The sequence below is a fragment of the Brassica oleracea genome, chromosome C5, assembly GCF_000695525.1.
Source record: "Brassica oleracea var. oleracea cultivar TO1000 chromosome C5, BOL, whole genome shotgun sequence".
In the NCBI taxonomy this organism is placed as follows: domain Eukaryota; kingdom Viridiplantae; phylum Streptophyta; class Magnoliopsida; order Brassicales; family Brassicaceae; genus Brassica; species Brassica oleracea.
Genome location: NC_027752.1, coordinates 14,225,015 through 14,245,673, shown reverse-complemented (window position 1 = coordinate 14,245,673; position 20,659 = coordinate 14,225,015). Strand labels below are relative to the sequence as shown.

The 20,659-nt window shown below is 39.9% G+C and overlaps 4 protein-coding genes across 4 annotated transcripts; 1 reads left to right on the top strand and 3 right to left on the bottom strand.

The window, feature by feature from the left end:
• Nucleotides 1-3,898: 3,898 nt before the first annotated feature.
• LOC106295413 (phosphoenolpyruvate carboxylase 4-like) lies at nt 3,899-9,837 on the top strand. Its single transcript, XM_013731304.1, has 20 exons — nt 3,899-4,148; nt 4,560-4,723; nt 4,871-4,985; nt 5,147-5,224; nt 5,310-5,378; nt 5,456-5,534; nt 5,614-5,690; nt 5,779-5,874; nt 6,037-6,178; nt 6,265-6,396; nt 6,506-6,573; nt 6,657-6,923; nt 7,134-7,259; nt 7,337-7,438; nt 7,512-7,658; nt 7,894-7,992; nt 8,104-8,192; nt 8,335-8,461; nt 8,550-8,756; nt 8,857-9,837. The coding sequence occupies exons 1-20, from the start codon at nt 3,993-3,995 to the stop codon at nt 9,679-9,681; spliced, it is 3,165 nt and encodes a 1,054-aa protein (XP_013586758.1). The 5' UTR covers nt 3,899-3,992; the 3' UTR covers nt 9,682-9,837.
• Nucleotides 9,838-9,921: 84 nt separating this feature from the next.
• LOC106295414 (probable isoprenylcysteine alpha-carbonyl methylesterase ICMEL1) lies at nt 9,922-12,696 on the bottom strand. The gene is made up of 11 exons (XM_013731305.1): nt 12,215-12,696; nt 12,056-12,132; nt 11,882-11,951; nt 11,704-11,787; nt 11,552-11,626; nt 11,326-11,427; nt 11,108-11,248; nt 10,778-10,843; nt 10,527-10,670; nt 10,331-10,421; nt 9,922-10,241 (listed from the first exon to the last, which is right to left on the bottom strand). The coding sequence occupies exons 1-11, from the start codon at nt 12,586-12,588 to the stop codon at nt 10,089-10,091; spliced, it is 1,377 nt and encodes a 458-aa protein (XP_013586759.1). The 5' UTR covers nt 12,589-12,696; the 3' UTR covers nt 9,922-10,088.
• Nucleotides 12,697-12,850: 154 nt separating this feature from the next.
• LOC106344576 lies at nt 12,851-13,453 on the bottom strand. The gene has a single exon (XM_013783932.1). The coding sequence runs from the start codon at nt 13,451-13,453 to the stop codon at nt 12,851-12,853; it is 603 nt and encodes a 200-aa protein (XP_013639386.1).
• Nucleotides 13,454-17,445: 3,992 nt separating this feature from the next.
• On the bottom strand, nt 17,446-18,588 carry LOC106344575. The gene has a single exon (XM_013783931.1). It carries the CDS (start codon nt 18,586-18,588, stop codon nt 17,446-17,448), a length of 1,143 nt encoding a protein of 380 aa, XP_013639385.1.
• Between the last annotated feature and the right edge of the window lie 2,071 nt (nt 18,589-20,659).

Here is a 20,659-nt window from a genome sequence, read left to right as displayed (position 1 = left end):
ATACACCTTGTGGGCAGGAAATGCCTAGAGATCTATTTTAGTATGATAAAGACTAAAATAACATTGAGAACCCTCAACAAGCGAGAAAACAAGTAAATCTAACACTAAACACCCTAGATCTTCTCTAATCACCCTTAATCACCCTAGCCCATGAATCCAAGATTAGTCTACTCACTAATAGACATGAATAACCCCAAAACCATGGATGATTCAAGGTTAAACATGATTAGAGAGCAAGATAATCAAACAAAGATAAGAAATTATGACCAAGATTAGATCTTTCACCAAAAAGTGGCTTTTGATTAGATAGAAAACAGGATCCTCCCAAATTTTGGTTTAAAAAGTATTTATAGAAGACTAAAACTCGAGTTGGACCAACCCAACACGCCTGGTTTGACCCACAAAAACATAGATATTTTTCTCCGTAGTGACTAGAAAAGGTCGATACCGGAGGTTGCTACGACTATAGCGACTTGTCTTGCCCGCTACGTGTGGCCGCTAGGATACTTGAACGCATAGGGACCTCGTGAAATCGCTATGTCTGGCCGCTGTAGAAGGCGCTTCAATTCTAGCGGTCTCTCCAGCCCGCTACGTGTGGCCGCTAGGATACTTGGGAGATTTTAGAAGTCTTGAACGCATAGCGACCTCGTGAAATCGCTATGGCTGGCCGCTGTAGAAGGCACTTCAATACTAGCGGTCTCTCTAGCCCGCTACACACTCCCGCTACGGTACTTGGGTGCCTCAGGTTTTCAGCTCTATCTTCTGTAGCAACCAGCCTTTGCCGCTACGCCTGGCCGCTAGGATCCTTCAGCGACTCATCTACATTCTTTGGGCATCAAAACACTCCTTGGGGCACAGAGTTCATCATGAAACTCTCTCCAACACCTGATAAGGACTAATGCATGGAAATGCAACCTAAACATGTGTAAATGCTATTCCAAAAGACCAATATGCACAAGAAAGGATAATTAAAACAATGTAAATATGCAAGATATCAAATTACAGCCATTATTTTGTGTATCACTAATCACACGGGCGCTGCCTTCTTAATATAAATATATGTTCTCTACAATTCATCGACTCACCACACACTTCTTCTCGACTTCCTAATTATCAAAACATTCCCTCAAGCAAACAAATGGCTGGCTTTAACTCCGTTTCAGAAAGTGGTATATCAGTTCGTTTAGTGAATTTTTTAAGTAGTTATGTTTAGTTTGGTAAACTAATTCTTAGTTGTTTCTTTCTAAATGATTGCAAACCAGGAGTTCTGAAGACTATTTTCAAGGCATCTTGGTTTTATCAGTGTTTTATTTGTTTTCTTATAATTTGTTTCTTTCATATTTTATTTTTCTATTACTTATGTTTCTTAATATTATAATCATATTCTATTTCCTATGTTTTGTTTTGTCTTAAATTCATAATAAATTAATAAAAGTTATTGCATACTATTATATATTTTTTACATAAAATATATCTAATTTACGCAAAATAATCTTTTTCAAAAAAACACTTAAGCTTACATTATATATACATTCACACTTTCATTCCATATATATAATTAGATCTAATATTTGTGTCTATAACTTTAAAATTTCTAATATCTGTAATTTTTTTTAAAAAAATCTCTTCTGGCCACTCACTCCGCGCAGGACGCGGGTTATCACCTAGTATTCGATTAAAACTATACTAACCAAACATGTGAGTCTGTGACATTATTTTCTTTATGTATTCAGTAGCAACATTAAGTTCACTTGTATAATAGAGATTTCTCAATACATGATGTTTAAATATTAGTGTACACCATTATATATTAAATAAAATATTTTTTTCTGCAAAATTAATTGATTATGTATTGCTTACAGTTTATAAATTAGTTACATGCAAGCCCAATTTTTTTAATATATAAATTACTGATATAAAACATATTAAAAATGGATTCTTACTAATATATTGTACAGTCTAAAACTCCAACGGAAAACTAATAAAATAAATATATTAGAAAGAAGATACAATACAAATGTCTGTCAATTTGAGACATGAAACTAATTGATCTCATTTACATTATACAATATGTTTTGTAAATATAATTATATACAATGACACATTTGAAATTTATAACACTAAAAAAAAATTATAAAAAGATAATCAATAACCGCGCGGACGCACGGATCAACATCTAGTTGTGATATTTAAAATTCAATGATATTATAACAAAAAAATATACAAATATTTTTATGTTATGAAAATTATACAAACATTTAACAGTTTCAAAAGCTTGAAATCTGTGGAGGCAATGCAACATTAACATTAAGTTTTCGTTAATATAAAGATTATTTCACCAATGTTTATTTTTTAACATTGTTACATTAATTTCATCCCATTGTTTACAAAGTTTTGGTTATCATAACTCTTTTTCCTGTAGTAGTATAAATCTATATACTGCATTATATAAGTTTGTAACATAAAAAAAATATTTCCTAAACTATGATATATTTTAACTTTGTGAGTGAAAATAAAGGGAGAATGTTAGGAGTTAGGACAAAACAATTTTATTATGAGTTTGTCCCTATGTTCGAAAACTAAGATAACTATGGAAAGAACTTGGAGAGCATATTTGACCGCACGATTTTAGTGGGAATAATAATTAGTCTGTACTTTATCCATACTAATATCATTGGTAGACGGACCTAGAGAACGATCCTCTATGATTACAGCCTTCAAATAATTGAGCTATAAAGCTTAACACAATATATTTTATGTAATTCTTTTTGATAATTGTCCTGACAAATCCGTCTAAAATATTAATTAGGAAAGCGGATGGAATTTTTATACTGGAGTCCAAACTCTACCAGCCGAAAAAATCATCTCAAATGATTGAACTTTATTTGTTTGATAGCTAGTTGGCAAATTGTAATAAAAAGTTATTTGATTATTTTGGAGGTAAAACTGAAAAGGCTGCAAATTTGGAGGAGGGAGAAACAAATTAATGTTTTTGGCATTGCACCATAAAGTTCAAATGATCAAATCTTAAATTTTAGAAAATAATTTATTAGAGTAACAAAGAACTTTTTTAATCTAAATATTCAGCACAATCATTTTTCAAAGAGAAAAAAATAAAAATAACACTAAATCAAGTTTTTTTTTTTTTTTTTTTTTTTTTTTTTTTTTTTTTTTTTTTTTCACTAAATCAAGTTTTTGTTTCCAAACTAGCACTCAAAGTCACAAAAATAGCACTTAATGTTTTATCAAAAGTCACAAACTTAGGGTTTAGAGTTAAAGGGTGGAGTTTAGGATTTAGGGTTTAGGGTTTAGGGTTTAGGGTTTAGAGTTTAGGGTTTAGAGTTTAGGGTTTAGGGTTTAGAGTGTAGGGTTTAGGGTTTAGAGCTTAGGGTTTAGGGTTTAGAGTTTATGATTTAGGGTTTAGAGTTGAGGAATGAGGTTTTGGGGATAAGATTTCAAATTTTAAAAAATAAAAAAATTAAAATTTTCAAATGATAAAATGCTATTTTGGTCATTTTAGTTTTTTAGTGTTATTTTTGTGATATAAACTTAAAAATGTGCTATTTTGGAGATTTGCCTATTTTCAAAATAGTTTTTTTTTTGTCAACTTCAAAATAGTTTATAATAGTGAAAATAAAATTATTACACGTGAATTCTTGTAAGATAAATAAAATGATATATTCTAAAATTCTCATAACTTATACTAATGTTGACTAGTGTTGAAAAATTGGGACATGGAGAATCAAATTAAAATCCCCCGTAGATTCGGGAATCCAACACATTGCCACCGCCAATTTACAGTTGGTAAAAACCGTGACGTGTCGTCATCTGAGAGCGTAAACATTGTGGGTAGGGCCCACTTCCAACAGACCATAAATATCACTCGATTGTACGGCATTCTTCACAGCAACGAAGACTCTCTCTCTCCCCTTCACACTCTCCACACTGTTTTCCTTTTCCAAGGTCTACTCGACGGTCAAAGCAGTCTTTCGATGACGGATACGACGGACGATATCGCGGAGGAGATTTCGTTCCAGAGCTTCGAAGATGACTGCAAGCTGCTCGGCAGTCTCTTCAACGACGTCTTGCAGAGAGAAGTCGGCTCCGATTTCATGGAGAAAATCGAACGGACTCGTGTTCTCGCTCAGGTTTTTGCTTCTCTCTCACTCTGTTCTCAAAGCTCTTCTGTGATTTTTCGTGTCTTTTGCTCGAGAAGCGTTAACGTTCTACTCCGATCGTTCCGTAAAACGATTTCTATAGACTGCGATCGGTTTGTTTTGAGAGGAAATGGAAACGTAGGAGGACGCTAGGTGAAGTCTTCTTACTCGAATCGCTTGAGGTCTTCGATATTTCGTGATTGTGTTTGTTTTACACTGTTGAGATTCCTCTCGGATCAAGAACGTTTGTAGAAAACTGTTTGTTTTGTAGCTTTTCTTGATGGATTCGTTTCAGATCTGGAATATGCTTTTTGATTATCATGTTTCCTAGGTGGTGACTGATTTCTAGAACCTTACGACTAAGTGTTTTCACTGGATATAATATACTATTTTTGGTTTCAGAGTGCGTTAAATCTTCGTCTGGCTGGTATCGAAGACACGGCCGAGCTTTTGGAGACGCAGCTGACTTCTGAAATATCAAACATGTCACTGGAGGAAGCACTGACGCTGGCTCGTGCCTTCAGCCATTTTCTCAACTTGATGGGAATTGCCGAGACACATCACAGGTTGACTATAGTTGACAAGCACATGTTAAAAAGAATGAAAATGTTTTTAAGAAGTTATCAAAAGATGAAAGTGTGTGGATACTTGGAGAAGTTTGTGTGTTTGAAAGATTGCTTTTATCATCTAAGCAAAATGTTTCCTGTTTTCAGAGTTCGTAGAGTCCGTAACCTTCCACAGCTTTCAAGATCATGCAACGATGTATTCAGTAACCTATTGCAAAGTGGTGTTTCCCCAGATGAGCTTTATGATACCGTTTGCAAGCAGGTTATGCTTCACTGTTCTACTCGCTGTTACTCTATCATCATCTTTTCTATATTTCTGATGAAACTGGTGGTATCTTGTAACTGAAAGATTGAGTTCAAAGTGAAGTCATTTTGCTTGTCCACAGTATGATACTTGTTTTCTAACTAATTTATCCTATGCAGGGGGTTGAAATTGTTCTTACTGCACACCCCACTCAAATTAACCGGAGAACCTTGCAGTACAAACATATCAGAATGGCTGTGAGTTATCAGTAATGCTGAAAATTGATTGATATATACATGTTTGCAAGCAATTTTAGGTTTATGGTCTTTGTACATTTTACAGCATCTTCTTGAATATAACGATAGACCAGACCTTGGATTTGAAGATCGAGAAACGGTCATTGAGGATATGGTACTCTCTTCCACAAAATATTACTTAGAATTTCTCTGCTGAAGCGTTACATCTAATAATTTTATTTCGTTTAAAAGGTTAGGGAGATAACTTCACTGTGGCAGACTGATGAACTTAGACGTCAGAAGCCTACTCCTGTTGATGAAGCTAGAGCTGGTATTCTCATCAGAAACTTGTAAATGTCTGAGAATAAACCAAGGTTTTGCTACAAGTATATGTTATTACAATGTGTCAGGTTTGAACATTGTTGAACAATCCCTTTGGAAAGCTGTACCACATTACTTACGTCGTGTCAGCAGTTCTTTGAAGAAGGTCTTACTTTTTTTCTCATTTATATGCAAATTGTGAATGAATAACCGACTTGATATTGATAATATGTTATTCTCTATGCGTTCTTCAGTTAACGGGGAAGCCACTCCCATTAACTTGCACCCCAATAAAGTTTGGTTCCTGGATGGGTGGCGACAGAGATGGAAATCCAAATGTCACTGCAAAGGTGAGCAGTTACTATTCCCCTGAAAAATCTATGTATGAGTGAGAATGTGAGCTTTGCATGGGAGTTCTGTATTATTTAAGATGGCTTACTATTTGGCTGTTATAGAGAGATATCAGGATTAACTTGCTCACACACGATTGTCTTTTATCAATAAATTTCCAGGTCACAAAAGAAGTATCGCTTATGTCTAGGTGGATGGCTATCGATCTATACATAAGAGAGATTGATAGCTTAAGATTTGAATTGTCAATGAATCGATGCAGTGATAGATTGTCAAGATTGGCAGATGAAATTCTTGAAAAAGGTAAGCTTCTGGGAGACAGCTCATGACTCAGATTTTTCTTGATTCTTGAGAGAACAAATATTGAAGATGTTATTTTTGCTGATCAGAAATTGCTGCCCAAGATGACCTTGAAAGTTGGGGTACGAATGTTGGTAGAAGCCAACCAAAATTTCCAAACCAGCAGGGCTTATCTCTACCCACTCAACTTCCACCTAGAGCTGACCTTCCCTTATGTGCTGGTACGGGATTTCATGTGTAGAATACTCTCTTCTTATAAAAGTTTCGAACATTCAATCATGCATATAGACAACTCACTCATCTTATAAGTTTCTGATATCCTACCTGCAGAATGTGGTGAATCACAGTATCCCAAGCTTGAAGTTCCTGTGACAGATTATATTCCACTCAGTCGCCAGGTGAAGCATGCATTTTAGAGATGCATATTAAAAATAGTCTGGCTGTGTTTGTCTGTACTTGATAGTTTTCTTCCTTAAAATAGGATGTTCAAGGCATTTCAAGTGATGGCTATGGCCCAAATTTGCAAATAAAGACAGGAAATGGACATTCCGTCAACTCTAATGGTTCTCAGCAAAGTATCACTCCACGAGGTTCTTCCTCCTCGAGTTCACAACTTCTCCTTCAGAAGAAACTACTTGCTGATTCTCAAATTGGGAGGACCAGCTTTCAGAAGCTACTAGAACCAACTCCACCTAAACGAGCTGGAATTGCTCCTTATCGGATTGTTCTTGGGGAAGTAAAGGAAAAGGTGCAGATCCTTACTCCTTATTTCTCATTGAGCTGAATTAGCATTGCCAAAGATGTGAAAGAGTTCATGTTTATATCTCCAAAGGCATTTATCTTTAGTTACTGCTTAACTTATTTGTAAATATTCTCAATATCAGAAATTTATAAACATATTGGTAAACTGTACATTCTCGCTCAAAACCACTCACTTGTAATGATCTGGTGATTACAGCTTTTGAAGACACGAAGACTTCTGGAACTTCTTCTTGAGGGTCTTCCTTGTGAATATGATCCTTGGGACTACTATGAAACATCAGACCAATTTCTGGAACCATTACTTCTCTGCTATGAATCTCTGGTACGATCTTGCTCCATGCAAATTGAGTTCCCATTAAATATCATTACCTTTCTAACTGAAAATTACTATTTTCTCAGCATGCATCTGATTCCGGAGTTCTAGCTGATGGCCGGCTTGCTGATTTGATCCGTAGAGTTGCTACTTTCGGCATGGTTTTGATGAAACTTGATTTACGACAGGTGACGTTTTTCTTGCTTGTTGTTTTGGCTCCTTTTCTGTTGTTTCTGTCTGATCTAAGATTTAATTATTCAGGAAGCTGCAAAGCATTCTGAAGCTTTGGATGCAATTACAACATACTTGGACATGGGCACATATAGTGAATGGGATGAAGAGAAGAAGCTTGAGTTCTTGACAAGAGAATTGAAAGGGAAACGTCCTCTTGTCCCCCCAAATATTGAGGTCAGCGAGCACTCACCGTGGGTTTTTTTTATGTTAGACCTGTCCCAGAAAAAAATAAGAATTCTAATTAGTAGTTGCAACTTATCTTATTGTAAGACCAAATAGAGTAATTAATAACTTGAATGTTTATGCGTTTACTTCAAGGAAACCCAGTATGATACAAAAGTGATCTCCCATTTTATCTCTTGTACGTTATGTTTGCAACACAGTCCTCAAAATCATTGAACTGTTGCAGGTCGGTCCTGAAGTGAAAGAAGTACTAGACACTTTCCGAGTTGCTGCTGAGCTAGGAAGTGAATCACTTGGAGCTTACGTGATTTCCATAGCTTCAAACGTATGATAGATCAAGTCTTTTACAGTCAACTCTTTTCTGAGGCTAATGTGGACAAGTAACTATTTTAGATCCGCAGCAAAAATGATGCCATTAATTTGTTGCAACTTGTAGGCAAGTGATGTCCTCGCTGTGGAACTTCTACAGAAAGATGCACGTCTTGCCGTCACTGGAGAGCTGGGAAGACCATGTCCTGCTGGAACGTGAGTGTAATTTCTTGAAGGAACACTTCATTCATTATCAATTTGCATGTCTGCCTACTATCATGAATGGTTGTGTCTTGTGTCTTACATATTTTGATGACATAAGTACTTGGTATGCTGATTTGTTTTTGTTACATGATAGACTGCGAGTGGTTCCTCTCTTTGAAACGGTGAAGGATTTAAGAGGTGCTGGCTCCGTGATAAGGAAATTGCTATCAATTGACTGGTACAGAGAACACATCGAGAAGAACCACACTGGACACCAAGAGGTGTGTATACTTAATTTCAACCAAATCCATCTTTGGAGGCTGCGCCAGTTGTACCTTAATAGCCTTGAAAACATAAACATGTGTGCAGGTGATGGTCGGATATTCTGATTCTGGAAAAGATGCGGGTCGCTTTACTGCAGCATGGGAACTATACAAAGCCCAGGAGGGTGTTGTGGCTGCTTGCAATGAATTTGGCATCAAAGTTACCTTGTTTCATGGACGAGGAGGAAGTATTGGGAGAGGTGGTGGCCCAACTTATCTCGCCATACAATCCCAGCCTCCAGGTTCAGTGATGGTGAGTTAAACTATAAGCCGCCACAAATTAGTTAATACTAAATGGACGGGGTTTTCGCTTTTCAGCAGTTCTAAGGCACAGTCTTGCTTTGAAATTGCAGGGTACTCTGCGTTCCACAGAGCAAGGTGAGATGGTGCAAGCCAAGTTTGGGATACCACAGACGGCTGTTAGGCAGCTAGAGATTTACACAACCGCAGTACTGCTTGCTACTTTGGAACCTCCTCAGCCACCTCGAGAAGAAAAATGGAGGAGCTTAATGGAAGATATCTCCAACATCAGCTGCCAAAACTACAGGAGCACGGTGTATGAAAACCCAGAATTCCTCTCTTACTTTCAAGAGGCAACACCTCAGGCCGAGCTCGGTTTCCTCAACATAGGAAGCAGGCCAACACGAAGAAAGAGCTCAACTGGTATTGGACATCTCCGAGCTATCCCATGGGTTTTCGCTTGGACACAGACAAGGTTTGTGCTTCCAGCTTGGCTAGGCGTAGGAGCTGGTCTGAAAGGAGTCTGTGAGAAAGGTCACGCTGATGATCTCCAAGCGATGTACAAGGAATGGCCCTTCTTTCAGTCAACCATAGACCTTATCGAGATGGTGTTAGCGAAAGCAGATATCCCAATAGCCAAACACTACGATGAACAGCTTGTCTCAGAAAGCAGAAGAGGACTCGGTAGTGAGCTGAGAAAGGAATTGCTGACTACTGAGAAGTATGTGCTTGTGATAAGTGGACATGAAAAGCTCTCGGAGAACAACCGGAGCCTGAAGAAGCTGATAGAGAGTAGACTTCCGTATCTGAATCCAATGAACATGCTGCAGGTTGAGATCCTCAAGAGGCTAAGACGTGATCTTGACAACATCAAGCTCAGGGATGCATTGCTCATCACCATCAACGGCATTGCAGCTGGAATGAGGAACACTGGTTAAAAACACTCGGGTCTGTATTTGCTTGTGGTTTAAACTACTTCTCCCTGTTTCATCCATCTGCTTCTTTGCTTTTACTGCTTTTATGTACTCTGCCAACTGTTGAATCATAAGTAATCCAGTGCACTATAATAATCAAGAACCGTTTTAGTCACGAGACCAGGCAGTTTAATGAGACAAGGTAAATAAACATTAGTTTCTTCACTGCTCTTTGTTGTTCTACAAGTAACACAAACCAGAGAATGACCAAAAAAAAATCAACGTGTATTGCAAACGGTAATACAATTACACCATCATGATCAAAGTTCAAAATCATCTGTATCTCAAAGTATAATGAAACTGTCACTGCTTGTTAAGTAATATACACGGTAATAGCATCTTTTGGGAGCAGAAGAGAGTGAGAGTGAGAGTTAGAACGGACTGACCCAGTGAGCCAACTTCAACATGAATTCAGGCACAAGACGCCTTCTGTCTACGCTTTTACCAACCACTTCTTGATTGTCTCCCATAACCACTGATACTATGTCTTCAAACATCTCGTCCTTTCCACCTCTCATTGGATCCTAACATAGATAACCAATTTTCCAGAACAGTATTCAGGTTCTTGTACGACTAGACAGTCAGAGATCTCAAATATACCGGCATATTGTACCTGAAGAAACAAATCCGTGTGTGTTTTCCCCTCGTAAAGGATCACTTCTGCTTTCCCTCCGAGCCTCTGGAGGGTTTCCGCAAAACATTTACTGAAAAAAAAAACATTTTCAGAAGTTGAATTATCATATCAACCACCTGAAGAAGTACATGAGACAGACATGTGCACACACAAGGCTATGGAAGTTTAACCATACCTTGCATCTGAAGGGATGGAGTAGTCCGCAGTACCGTGGAATAAAATAATAGGTGGAAGACGAGCGACAATGTGTTTGAGATTTGGGTCTTGCACTACTAGTTCAGGAGAAAACTGTTTTAATGATTCCTCTCCTTCCATGATGCTGAGGACAAAACAAAAAGTCACATGTTTTTAAGTGTAAAATTTTGGACTGCTCTACTGGCCAGGTGAGCATCGTACGCTAATCTATACTAGGAACTATTATTATACCTCAGAAAGATGGAACGGTACAATCCCCTGCTATGGAAGTGGTCTACAAGGCTCAAAAGGTTGTACCTGTTGATCACAATCAAAGAGATTATTTTTTTTAAGTGTGAAAGCCTATAAATAATTTATTTGGCTTTGGCTGGATGGAAGTTAGGACTTAGGAATCTACTTGCTTCTTTAAGATACCATTTGACCTTTATGCTATGCGATTTATGAACTGTCTACCACCATTTTACAAAAAAGACTTGTAAAGAAGCATTTTTAAACAACTTCTTGACACACATTTCAATTCCAATGTATTGTTGGTTCTGTGATCAGAAGAAAAGGCTTTACCCTCCAGACAGACCAAAATAAGCATTTATCTGTGAACTACTCCAAGAAACACTGTCTCCTTCCCCTGACTCTTTAACCACCTGGTCTACCAGGGCGCAAGCCGCGATATGTGCACCAGCAGACTGACCCATTAGATAAATTCTACACGACAAAAAAAAAAATCAGAAATCATAAACCTGAGAACTTCCATGTTCAAGGATTGTTGACAGGATTAATACCTGTCTGGGTCACCACCATACACAGCGATATGATTACAAATAAATGATATACCAGAAGAAGCATCTTTAACCATGTCACTAATAGATCCTTGAGGAAAATTCCTGATATTGCCAATGAGATGGGGATAATGTAAATGAAGACATTAACCAACAACAGATTCTAAATGGAAACTGATGAAATATGAGAGGACGCCACTACATTCATTGTGGCATAGAAAACAATTACCTGTAATCGATGCATGCCACAATGATATCTCTTTCTGATAATTGCTGTCCTAAAAGAGAACCCCACGCCTTATAACTGTATCAAACACAAGACATATTCCGTAAGACAAATTGCAGTTCTTCCTAGGATGAAAAAATGGGTACCAAACTCACCCAATAATCCAGGCTCCACCAGTAACAAACGCCACAACTGGTTTCGGACCACCGTTGGAGTTCTTAGGTAGATACAAGTCAAGCCTGAAGAAACCAAAAACAAAACATAAGGCATCAACTAGTCTGTAAAGGGATAAAAAAATAGAAACTGGATAAGCAGTAAGTAAAGGATGATGACCTGTTTCTTGGTTGATCACCGTAAACAATACTTCTGCGGACGTGAGGAGAGAAGAAATAGTAATATCCGACTGCAAAGCAAACACTCCCAACCTTTTAGCAAATGAAAGTTACCATCTTTAGATCAAAGAGAGAGAGAGAGAGAGAGACAGAACCGTAAGTAGAAGATCCAAACCTTGAATGAATCCCGGCATAAGCAGAAAAGCATAGCATCCAAGTGCAAGAAACCTCGTGATCCATCTATAACCTACCCTGAAGAACAGTTTTTGATACATCAATGATCGTGCAAACCCCAACAACAAAATATCATCTTTTTAATTGGATCTTTAAGTACCCGAGATAGCTGAGGAGCTTCAAGAAGAGACGAGTCAACAAGAAAGTCTCTGCGGCGGCGTGGCTAACCTCCTGACCGATAGTGTGTTGTCCGTTTCCATTAGTACCGTCGGGAGAGGCCGCAGAGAGGCAGTTGTCGCTGTTGGATCGTCGCCGTCTGTTCTGGTGCAAACCGGTCGATTCACCGTTGGGAGTGACGGCGCCGTTGAAGCTGGAGGCGCGGGAGAGGAGAGGCTTGACGGAGTGGTCGTCATGGAGGAGGAGGGTGGTGGACGAGGGATCGTCGTAGATCAAGGGTTTGAACATCATTTCGGTGGAGGATTTAGGGGGAAGAAGAAGGGAGGATGAGATGGGGAAGAGAGTCTGCGACGGCATTTTCTTTCCTTTCCGATTTCTCCGTTTGCCTAATTTAGATCGAGAGAGACAGAGAAGAGATGTTAGTTAAACCGCAATGAACCAGATGGGGGCTCTGACATGTTCTTTTTTTTTTTTTTTTTTTTTTTTTTTTTTTTTTTTTTTTTTTTTTTTTTTTTTTTTTTTTTTTTTTTTTTTTTTTTTTTTTTTTTTTTTTTTTTTTTTTTTTTTTTTTTTTTTTTTTTTTTTTTTTTAACTCAACCACAACTTCTCATTATCCAAATCATTGTTCTACAAATGACTTATCAGCCTCCATACAAGATAATAACCAACTAAGCACAATATAATATAACTTAGGGACAATGGACATAAACACAGTAGTCTCCTTCGTTATTCTATCTGCAATTTTATTTCCACTCCTAAGATAGTAGGCCACCTCAACTTTCTCCATACCCGACGGTGATGAGCTTATCGCTTGGATCATGGGCTTCACCCTGGGCCAGATTTCCTCTTCATTGTTCAGCATCCTCACCAGCACTTGAGAGTCAGATTCAAACGTGACGTTTCTATATCCAAACCCTGCTAGCGTGTGTATGGCCCAGCGTAAAGCTTCCGTTTCTGTTTCCTGCACTGATTCCATGTCGGGTAACCTTTTCGCCCCAGCCCACAGCATATCACCGTTATGATCTCTCAGTACCCATCCCACTCCACCAACTCCAGTTTCTTGCATCCATGTTGCATCTGTATTGCACTTAAGCTTGCCTTGAGGTGGTGGAGTCCAACGTCTCTCCGGTATAGCTGCTGCAGGCGGTTTCACCTCTTTCAATTTAACCTCTTCTCTACTCTTCCATACCCTCGCATCATCCCTCGCCTTCTCCACATACATCTGTGCTGTATACTCCTTACTTTTGAAAATCAGTTCATTGCGATTCTTCCAAAGCCTCCACATGATCCATGGGGTTAGATCTTCTTCCACCTGCTCCTTTGGATACTCTTATTCTAAATTTAAGACCCAATGGAGGTTGGAATAGAATGAATCAGACCACGATCCTGGGGGCAGGATATGCACGTTAGCTACTGCCCATATCAGGCAGGCATACGAACAAGTGAAGAGTAGGTGATTGACAGTCTCTGCCTCTGCCCCACATCTGCTACAACTTTTGTCTTTCGCTATGTGTCTGTGGACCATATTAGCAGCAACAGGCAGCGCATTACTGAGACACCTCCACAGGAAGTGTTTGACCTTTGGACTTGTCTCAAAATTCCATATTTTTTTATAGATGACATCCAAGCTTGGTTGGGACGCTACTTGCTCTGTCTCCTCTGCTGCAATCACATTCATATGTACCCAATATGCAGACTTCACCGTGTAGTGACCAATTTTCGTATACTCCCACGCATAGGTGTCTTCACTTCTACTCCCTACTGGATGAATGGCCTTTATTTTCCTTCGGGTTTCCTCTGTAAACATACGTTCCAGCTTCTCCTCATGCCACTCTCTACCATTGTTACATAACAATTCACATACTCTCATATCCTCAGATAACCTCTCTTGGGAACCTCCCTCTCCTAATCTCATCGAGGTGACGGTCGTCGCTGGATGACTACCCAACCACCGCTCCCTCCACACCTTCGTTTCCCTTCCATTCCCAATGATCGCTCTAGCTCCCTGTTGAACTAGTCTTTGCACAGCATGGATACTTCTCCAAGCATATGAAGGTCTTGTGCCAAGAGGAGCACTTAGAGGGTCTGCATTCTTAAAATATCTGCTCCTGAATATTCTTGTCAGCAGTGAGTTCTTGTTAGTTATCATCCTCCATAGCTGCTTACCCAATAGTGAAAGATTATAAGCCTCCAAATCGCAAAAACCCAACCCTCCTCCACTCTTTGGTTTGCATAAACTTTCCCAACTTTTCCAATGCATCCCTTTTGATTCTTGATTGTTTTGCCACCAGAAATCTGACATGATAGACATAATCTGCTTACAAATAGTCTTTGGGATCAGGAAGCATGACATGGTATATGTGGGAAGGGCCATCGCAACCGCCTTGAGTAACACCTCCTTGCCTGCTGGAGATAAGAATTTCGTCTGCCACCCATGAACTTTCTTGTTGAGGTTCGCTTTTAAGTAACTGAGAATTGAGACCTTTGACCCGCCAAAAGCTTCAGGTACTCCTAAATAGAATCCTTCTCCTCCCGTGTTCTCAATTCCCAACTTGGTCTTCATCACTTATCTCTGACCATCCGGAATGTGTATACCAAAATACACACTTGATTTTTGGTAATTGATCCTCTGACCCGAGGCCAAACTATAACTGGAGAAGATTGATCACCTGATCCAGTTCTGAGTCTGCCCCTTTGCAATATAGCATACTGTCATCCGAAAATAGCAGGTGTGTGACTGGTGGAGCTCTCCTTGCCACTCTCAGTCCTGATATTCTGCGTTTCCTCTCTGCTAGCTTCAGCATCTGAACTAAAATTTATGTACATATGACAAAGAGATATGGAGATAGTGGATCCCCTTGCCTCCATTGATGAGGACTTGATACCTTACTGATGAAACACTGCTCATAATGAGGCTTCTCCATGGTGCCGAGAAACCTATCGCCTGCATCGCTCTATCCAAGAAGGTCCATTCCACCCGATCATATGCTTTGGAGATATCTGTCTTGATTGCGATATACTCCGAAGTGCACTTATTGTCTGAAGAGAGCGCATGCAGTAGCTCATGGGCCACCAGGATGTTATCTGAGATAAGTCTCCCTTCTACAAACGCGGCTTGAGTTTCCGAGATGATAGTGGGGAGTACTTTCTTTAACCTCTTCGCCATAAGCTTCAAAACTATCTTGTACGCAACGTTACAAAGACTTATAGGTCTATACTGGCTCATACTCTTAGCTGTCAGCGACTTCAGGATCATACAGATGTTTGTGTCGTTTAAACCTTCCTCCAACATGCCTGTTGCGAAGAACTTCTGCACCATGGTTGTGATATCGTCACCGCTTGTCTCCCAAAACTGTTGGAAGAAATGCCCACTCATCCCATCTGGCCCCGGACACTTGCTAGGATTAATATCAAAAACTGCCCTCCTTACTTCCTCCTTCGTCACCAGGAGCATCAAACTGGCATTCTGTTCCTCAGATAGCATGGGTGGTATTTCATTCCACTCCTCCAGATCTATACCCACATCTTCAGATGAGAGCAACTTTTTAAAATAAGCTTCAGCCACTCTACCCAGATCCCTATCCGCAGATCATTCTTTGCCATCATCATCAATGAGACACTTGATTCTATTCTGAGCTTTCCTGTTTTTGGTAACAGCGTGAAAAAACTTGGTGTTTTTATCACCTGACCGCAGCCAATTCAGTTTGCTCTGTTTCATCTAGAACAACTCCTCATTGTAATATTCCTCATCTAGTTCTCTTTTAAGGATCTGCAATTCCTCCAGTTTGAATCGCTCCTGTCTTGAGGCCTCATCTATCTTTTGATGGAGTTCTTGGATTCTCATGGCGGAATTTGGCTTAGCTTGGCGCTTCCAGACAGATATGGCCTTACGACAGTCTGCTATCTTACACATCAGACCCGCCTGTCCTGCCTGCCCTAAACTTTGGCTCTTCCAGCTTCTGTCTACTGTCGCAACAAAACCTTCTCGCTTTACACATCTGTAATCATACCGAAATGAGGATCTTATTTTTGCTTGATACCCATCAAGGGAGGTGAGTATAGGACTATGGTCTGAGCAAACTCTTTGTAAGTAAAAGATGGTCGTTTGGGGGAAAGCATTCAACCATTCTTGATTCGCTATTGAATGGTCCAAACGACATTGTACAAGCATATTGTTTCTTCTACCCGCCCAAGACAAAGGATTTCCTTTATATTTGATTTCCCATAGACCCCAGTTATCCAGCAGCTGCTTGAAAGCCTGACTCTTGTGTTCTGTCCTCTCTGCTCCACCTTGCTTCTCAGACTGATCAAACATCTCGTTGAAATCTCTTGTCAGCAACCACACCCCTTTTCTCACAGCTCCAATTCTCTCAATTCTCTCCCACACCTCCCTCCTTTTTGCTTTCACGGGATCTCCATACACACACGTCAAAAAGAGAGTCTGATCTTGCCACTTTACCTTCAAATCAATGACTCTACTGTTTGCTTGTAACACTTCCACCATACATGAACTCTTCCACATAACCGCTAGGCCACCACTCTTCCCCTTAGCATCCACAGAGACTACATCGTGGTAGCCTATTTTCTCAACTATCGATTCCATGTATCTTCTTCTACCTTTGGTCTCACTGAGGAATAAGATCTCAGGGAAATGCTGACCATGCATTCCCTGTAGATGTCGAACCGTAGGGGTATTCCCCAACCCCTGATAGTTCCAACTCAGTATCCTCATATCAAACTCAAAGGGTTGGTATTAACCATCAACCCTTCTTTCGATTTGGATCCACTCGCCAATGCTATCCTACGGACAGAATGCTCTGGGAAAAAGGCTGCTCTCTGAGCAGATTGAATTGAAGTGTAAGCTGCTACTTGAGCAGAATGATCGGTTCCTTCTTTGTTCATGCTTCCTGGTCCCGGCGTACCACCCCCCAGCCTTTGAAAAACTGAGGGTGAAGAGGTCTTCTTCTCATTTGATCCTCTCCTTGGCTTCTTCGCTCTTCTTTCATCGCTTGTACTTTGCCTTCGTCTTTTTGATGTCATGGAACCTTCTTTGTTTCTATCTTCCAGTGGGGTAGAAAGTGTGTGGCCTCCTAGTCTTTCGAAAACCGTAGGTGGGCTTCTGCTACCTTTACTTGATTTACCATCTAGCTTTTCTTCCTGCGAACCCCCGCTCAGTTTTACTCTCAAGTCCTCTTCCACCCATCTCCCTGAGCTTCAACCTCTACTACCTCCTGAACCAGATTTCTCTGAGCTTCCAAGTCTCTTAAATGCTGAGCCAGCTTCTTTTAACTCCGCAAGGTCTCTAGAACCTTTTGACTTCTCCATAATGCTCCTCTGCTCGTTTTTCTCTCTAGAAGAGATTTGGTTGGCTGTAGATTCTCCAGTGCTGCGAGATGTTTTTGTAGCTCCTCTGCCATCTTTCTGTTTCCACACCATTTGAGGGGAAGAAGCCACTCGCTTTCCTTTCCTCTTATCTTCTCTATTTTCAGAGCTTTTGTTTCTGCCCCCTCTCTGAATTTCCCCAGTTTGAGAACTGCGTATCACAACGCCTTTCCCAGAGCTCTTCTGCAGAACTTCTTTAGCTTTCAACTCCTTTTCCAGGAGCTTGTGTCTTAAGTTTTGCTCTTTGCTCTTTGCCTGTCCTCCTTTGACTAACTCCTGGGAGGTATTGCTCTGTAGTGGGCATCTTGACTGATCATGGGTTAGCCTCTTGTAGGTGTAACAGACTTTCAGTAGTTTCTCGTACTCCAGTTCGGTCGGTATAGTAGCCCCTGACCTGAATCGTGCTGTTCTTCGGAATTGGAGGGGCTCCTCCGTATTGATGCTTACTTGAGCTCGTACATACTCCAGTGAGTTTGAGTTCTTTGCGTGCAGCTCCACCAAATCAACCTTTCCCATTGGCCCTAACAAACTCTCCACTATCTCCTTCTTCACCATATGAATTGGAAGGCCTCTTATTCTTATCCAGAAGGTGATTCTTTGGAGGAAATCCGGTCCCGGGTTTGGACTCCACTGGTCCAGTGACACCATCCAACCATTGACAAACCACAGTCCTTTGATGAGCACATGTTGCAGGTCGCTCTCTGAGTTAAAGATGAATTGTACTCTGTGCTCGCCGACCCCTCTGCCTCTCACTCTATCCTCCATGCCCCATATTGGGGGTAAAGATTTCACCAAGCCTCCGACTTTATGGGCATGAGGGTTGAGACAGCGAACAATCACACTCAGTGTGTTCTCCTCAATAAGGTCTTCGATCTCTAAGTCTGGGATGCCGACCATCTCTCCTTCATCCAGTAACTCCAACTCTTGGAGCTCTTCCAACAAAGTTGGTTCCTTTCTTTTTCTCTCTCGATTCATCTCGCAAATAGGGTTTTCCTTTCCTTCGCTGGTAACACACCAAGATTGAGAAGCCACAAGGGCTTAATGAAAGCGTTATTGAGACACCAGACTCTCCCAAAGGATGAGACCGTTGTCGTAATCGCTACTGACTCTGGCTTTAATCTCCCATTTCACTCTTCACGATTTCGTCTTTTCTTTGATTCTGGGTGATTGCGGCGCTCTTTCTACAGCTAGTCGTACTTCTTAAACAGCTGAATGATTCGGGGAGACGATTAGATCTGGGGGATTGAGAGACGGTTCAAAACCCTAATCGCCATCGCCGCAGAGAGAAAAGGTTTTTTTTTTTTTTTTTAAATTTGTGCTCTGACATGTTCTTTAGTTGTCCAGATTCAGACAGAAATACCTTTTGTTTCTTTATTCTTTTTATTTTATTTTATTTTCTTCAAACTCTTTTTGTGGTATGTGATGAGGTCCGAGATTCACAACGGAACCATAAAGGTGTGCTTTTAGATACAAAGGCTGGAGAGTTAGAATCTGTAAGGCGCAGCAACTGCATTTGTTGGTTTTCACAGCTAGAATAGAGATCGGTCATGAGATCTTCTCTCAGCCAGAAACCACCTTGACAAGTGAATTGATTTCCTTGGGTTTTAGCTACTTCGCAATGTAAAATAACCAAACGGTTGATAGTAGTAATGGATTGGTTCATTTGTACTTTGTGTTCAAATCATAAACCACTTTTAATATCATGTGTTATTTTTTAATTCGGAATTTCCAAAGACCTACTCCGGATTGGAGAAATTATCGATATAAAAGTTCGGAACCCACGGTTAACAAAGAAAAATAAGACAAAAGTAAACTTCAGACTCAAGGGAAAAGTGCTTAAGATCATTACAAGACTATAGACAGACAACATTGTCTTTTTTAACTCGTTTGAATAGCATAAAGATGAATAAAAAAAATCTCAATATTCAGAAATAAACAAGAACTTATATTCGAAACTAGTGGAAGATTGTGCCATGAGATTAAAGAAAGATTTTACAATATTACCGCCGTTGTCTTAGTTTACCTATATCTTCATCTTGCCTTTTAGAGAAAAATATTTGAATCCACGATTTCTATTTCCAGATTATTGATCAGTACCACAAGCAAATTAAAGAAGATGAGTTTTCATTTCTGTTTTTTTCTTTCCAGCTATTTGTTTGACATATAGAATGTCAAAAGAATCTTCATGACGCCAGAAACTTCCAAAACCGAACTCTTTGCTCATCCCTTGCAACATTCTCTCAATGTCTTGAATGCAATTACACCTTGATGAGCCTTCTCCAAAGACAACCCCTTTTCCACACCAATTCTCCTCTTTGACGGCATCCTCATCCGTTCTTGGTTGCAAGGTTTTTCCACATCTTCTCTTCACAAACTTCTTAACACTCTGGGAAAGTTTACGAGGGACCTTGAAGAAGACAAAGGCGTGACTTGTAACACAAGGCATTGGCAACAGCATGAAAGGACAACACAGTCTGCTACAAATGCACCACAGTCTTCTTCCATTTACTCTTGTTACGCACAAAACTTCAAGAACTAGAAAGGTAATACATAGACTGATGTGTGTATTCCACGTGGGGATTGAGACATGTTTATTGTGGGAACCGAAATTCACACCGTCGAGTTTTGTTAATCGGAGGAAAGCCAAGTTAACCTAGCCTTCCCTGAAGGTCTCGGTTATCTGCTGGGTCACATACAACACAATCAATATGAAAGATTCGAAAGTAATAAATCGTAAAAGAGCGAAAAGAGAACAAAGAGGTCTTATTTCCGAATTCGCGTTTGAGCGTGAACAACAGGTAAGATCCTAGGCCACGAGAGCTGTCGGTATGTACGCTAGTCTAGCCACCTAAGTTCTAACCTAGTCGAGTCGCACCCCGATAGTAAAAACGGAAAAAAGCCTAAATTGCTCTAAGTATTAAGTTTGCTCTGGTTATGCTCCCTTTTTCTCTTCTTCCTAGGTCCTCCTTATATACTCCTCCTTAGGTCGGTTTACCTCTTCTCGGGCCGGATTTGTCGTGAAGCGGGCTTTTCCATATTTCCTTCA

Bases quoted from the DNA above. Each gene is read 5' to 3' on its own strand.
- LOC106295413 (XM_013731304.1), top strand. From the start codon at position 3,993: ATGACGGATACGACGGACGATATCGCGGAGGAGATTTCGTTCCAGAGC. The intron at 4,149-4,559 runs GTTTTTGCTTCT...TTTTGGTTTCAG, and splicing joins GGACTCGTGTTCTCGCTCAG to AGTGCGTTAAATCTTCGTCT. The intron at 7,659-7,893 runs GTCAGCGAGCAC...GAACTGTTGCAG, and splicing joins TTGTCCCCCCAAATATTGAG to GTCGGTCCTGAAGTGAAAGA.
- LOC106295414 (XM_013731305.1), bottom strand. From the start codon at position 12,588: ATGCCGTCGCAGACTCTCTTCCCCATCTCATCCTCCCTTCTTCTTCCC. The intron at 10,671-10,777 runs GTATAATAATAG...TTTTGTCCTCAG, and splicing joins TACCGTTCCATCTTTCTGAG to CATCATGGAAGGAGAGGAAT. The intron at 10,242-10,330 runs GTACAATATGCC...TATCTATGTTAG, and splicing joins ACACGGATTTGTTTCTTCAG to GATCCAATGAGAGGTGGAAA.
- LOC106344576 (XM_013783932.1), bottom strand. From the start codon at position 13,453: ATGTATGTGGAGAAGGCGAGGGATGATGCGAGGGTATGGAAGAGTAGA.
- LOC106344575 (XM_013783931.1), bottom strand. From the start codon at position 18,588: ATGAATCGAGAGAGAAAAAGAAAGGAACCAACTTTGTTGGAAGAGCTC.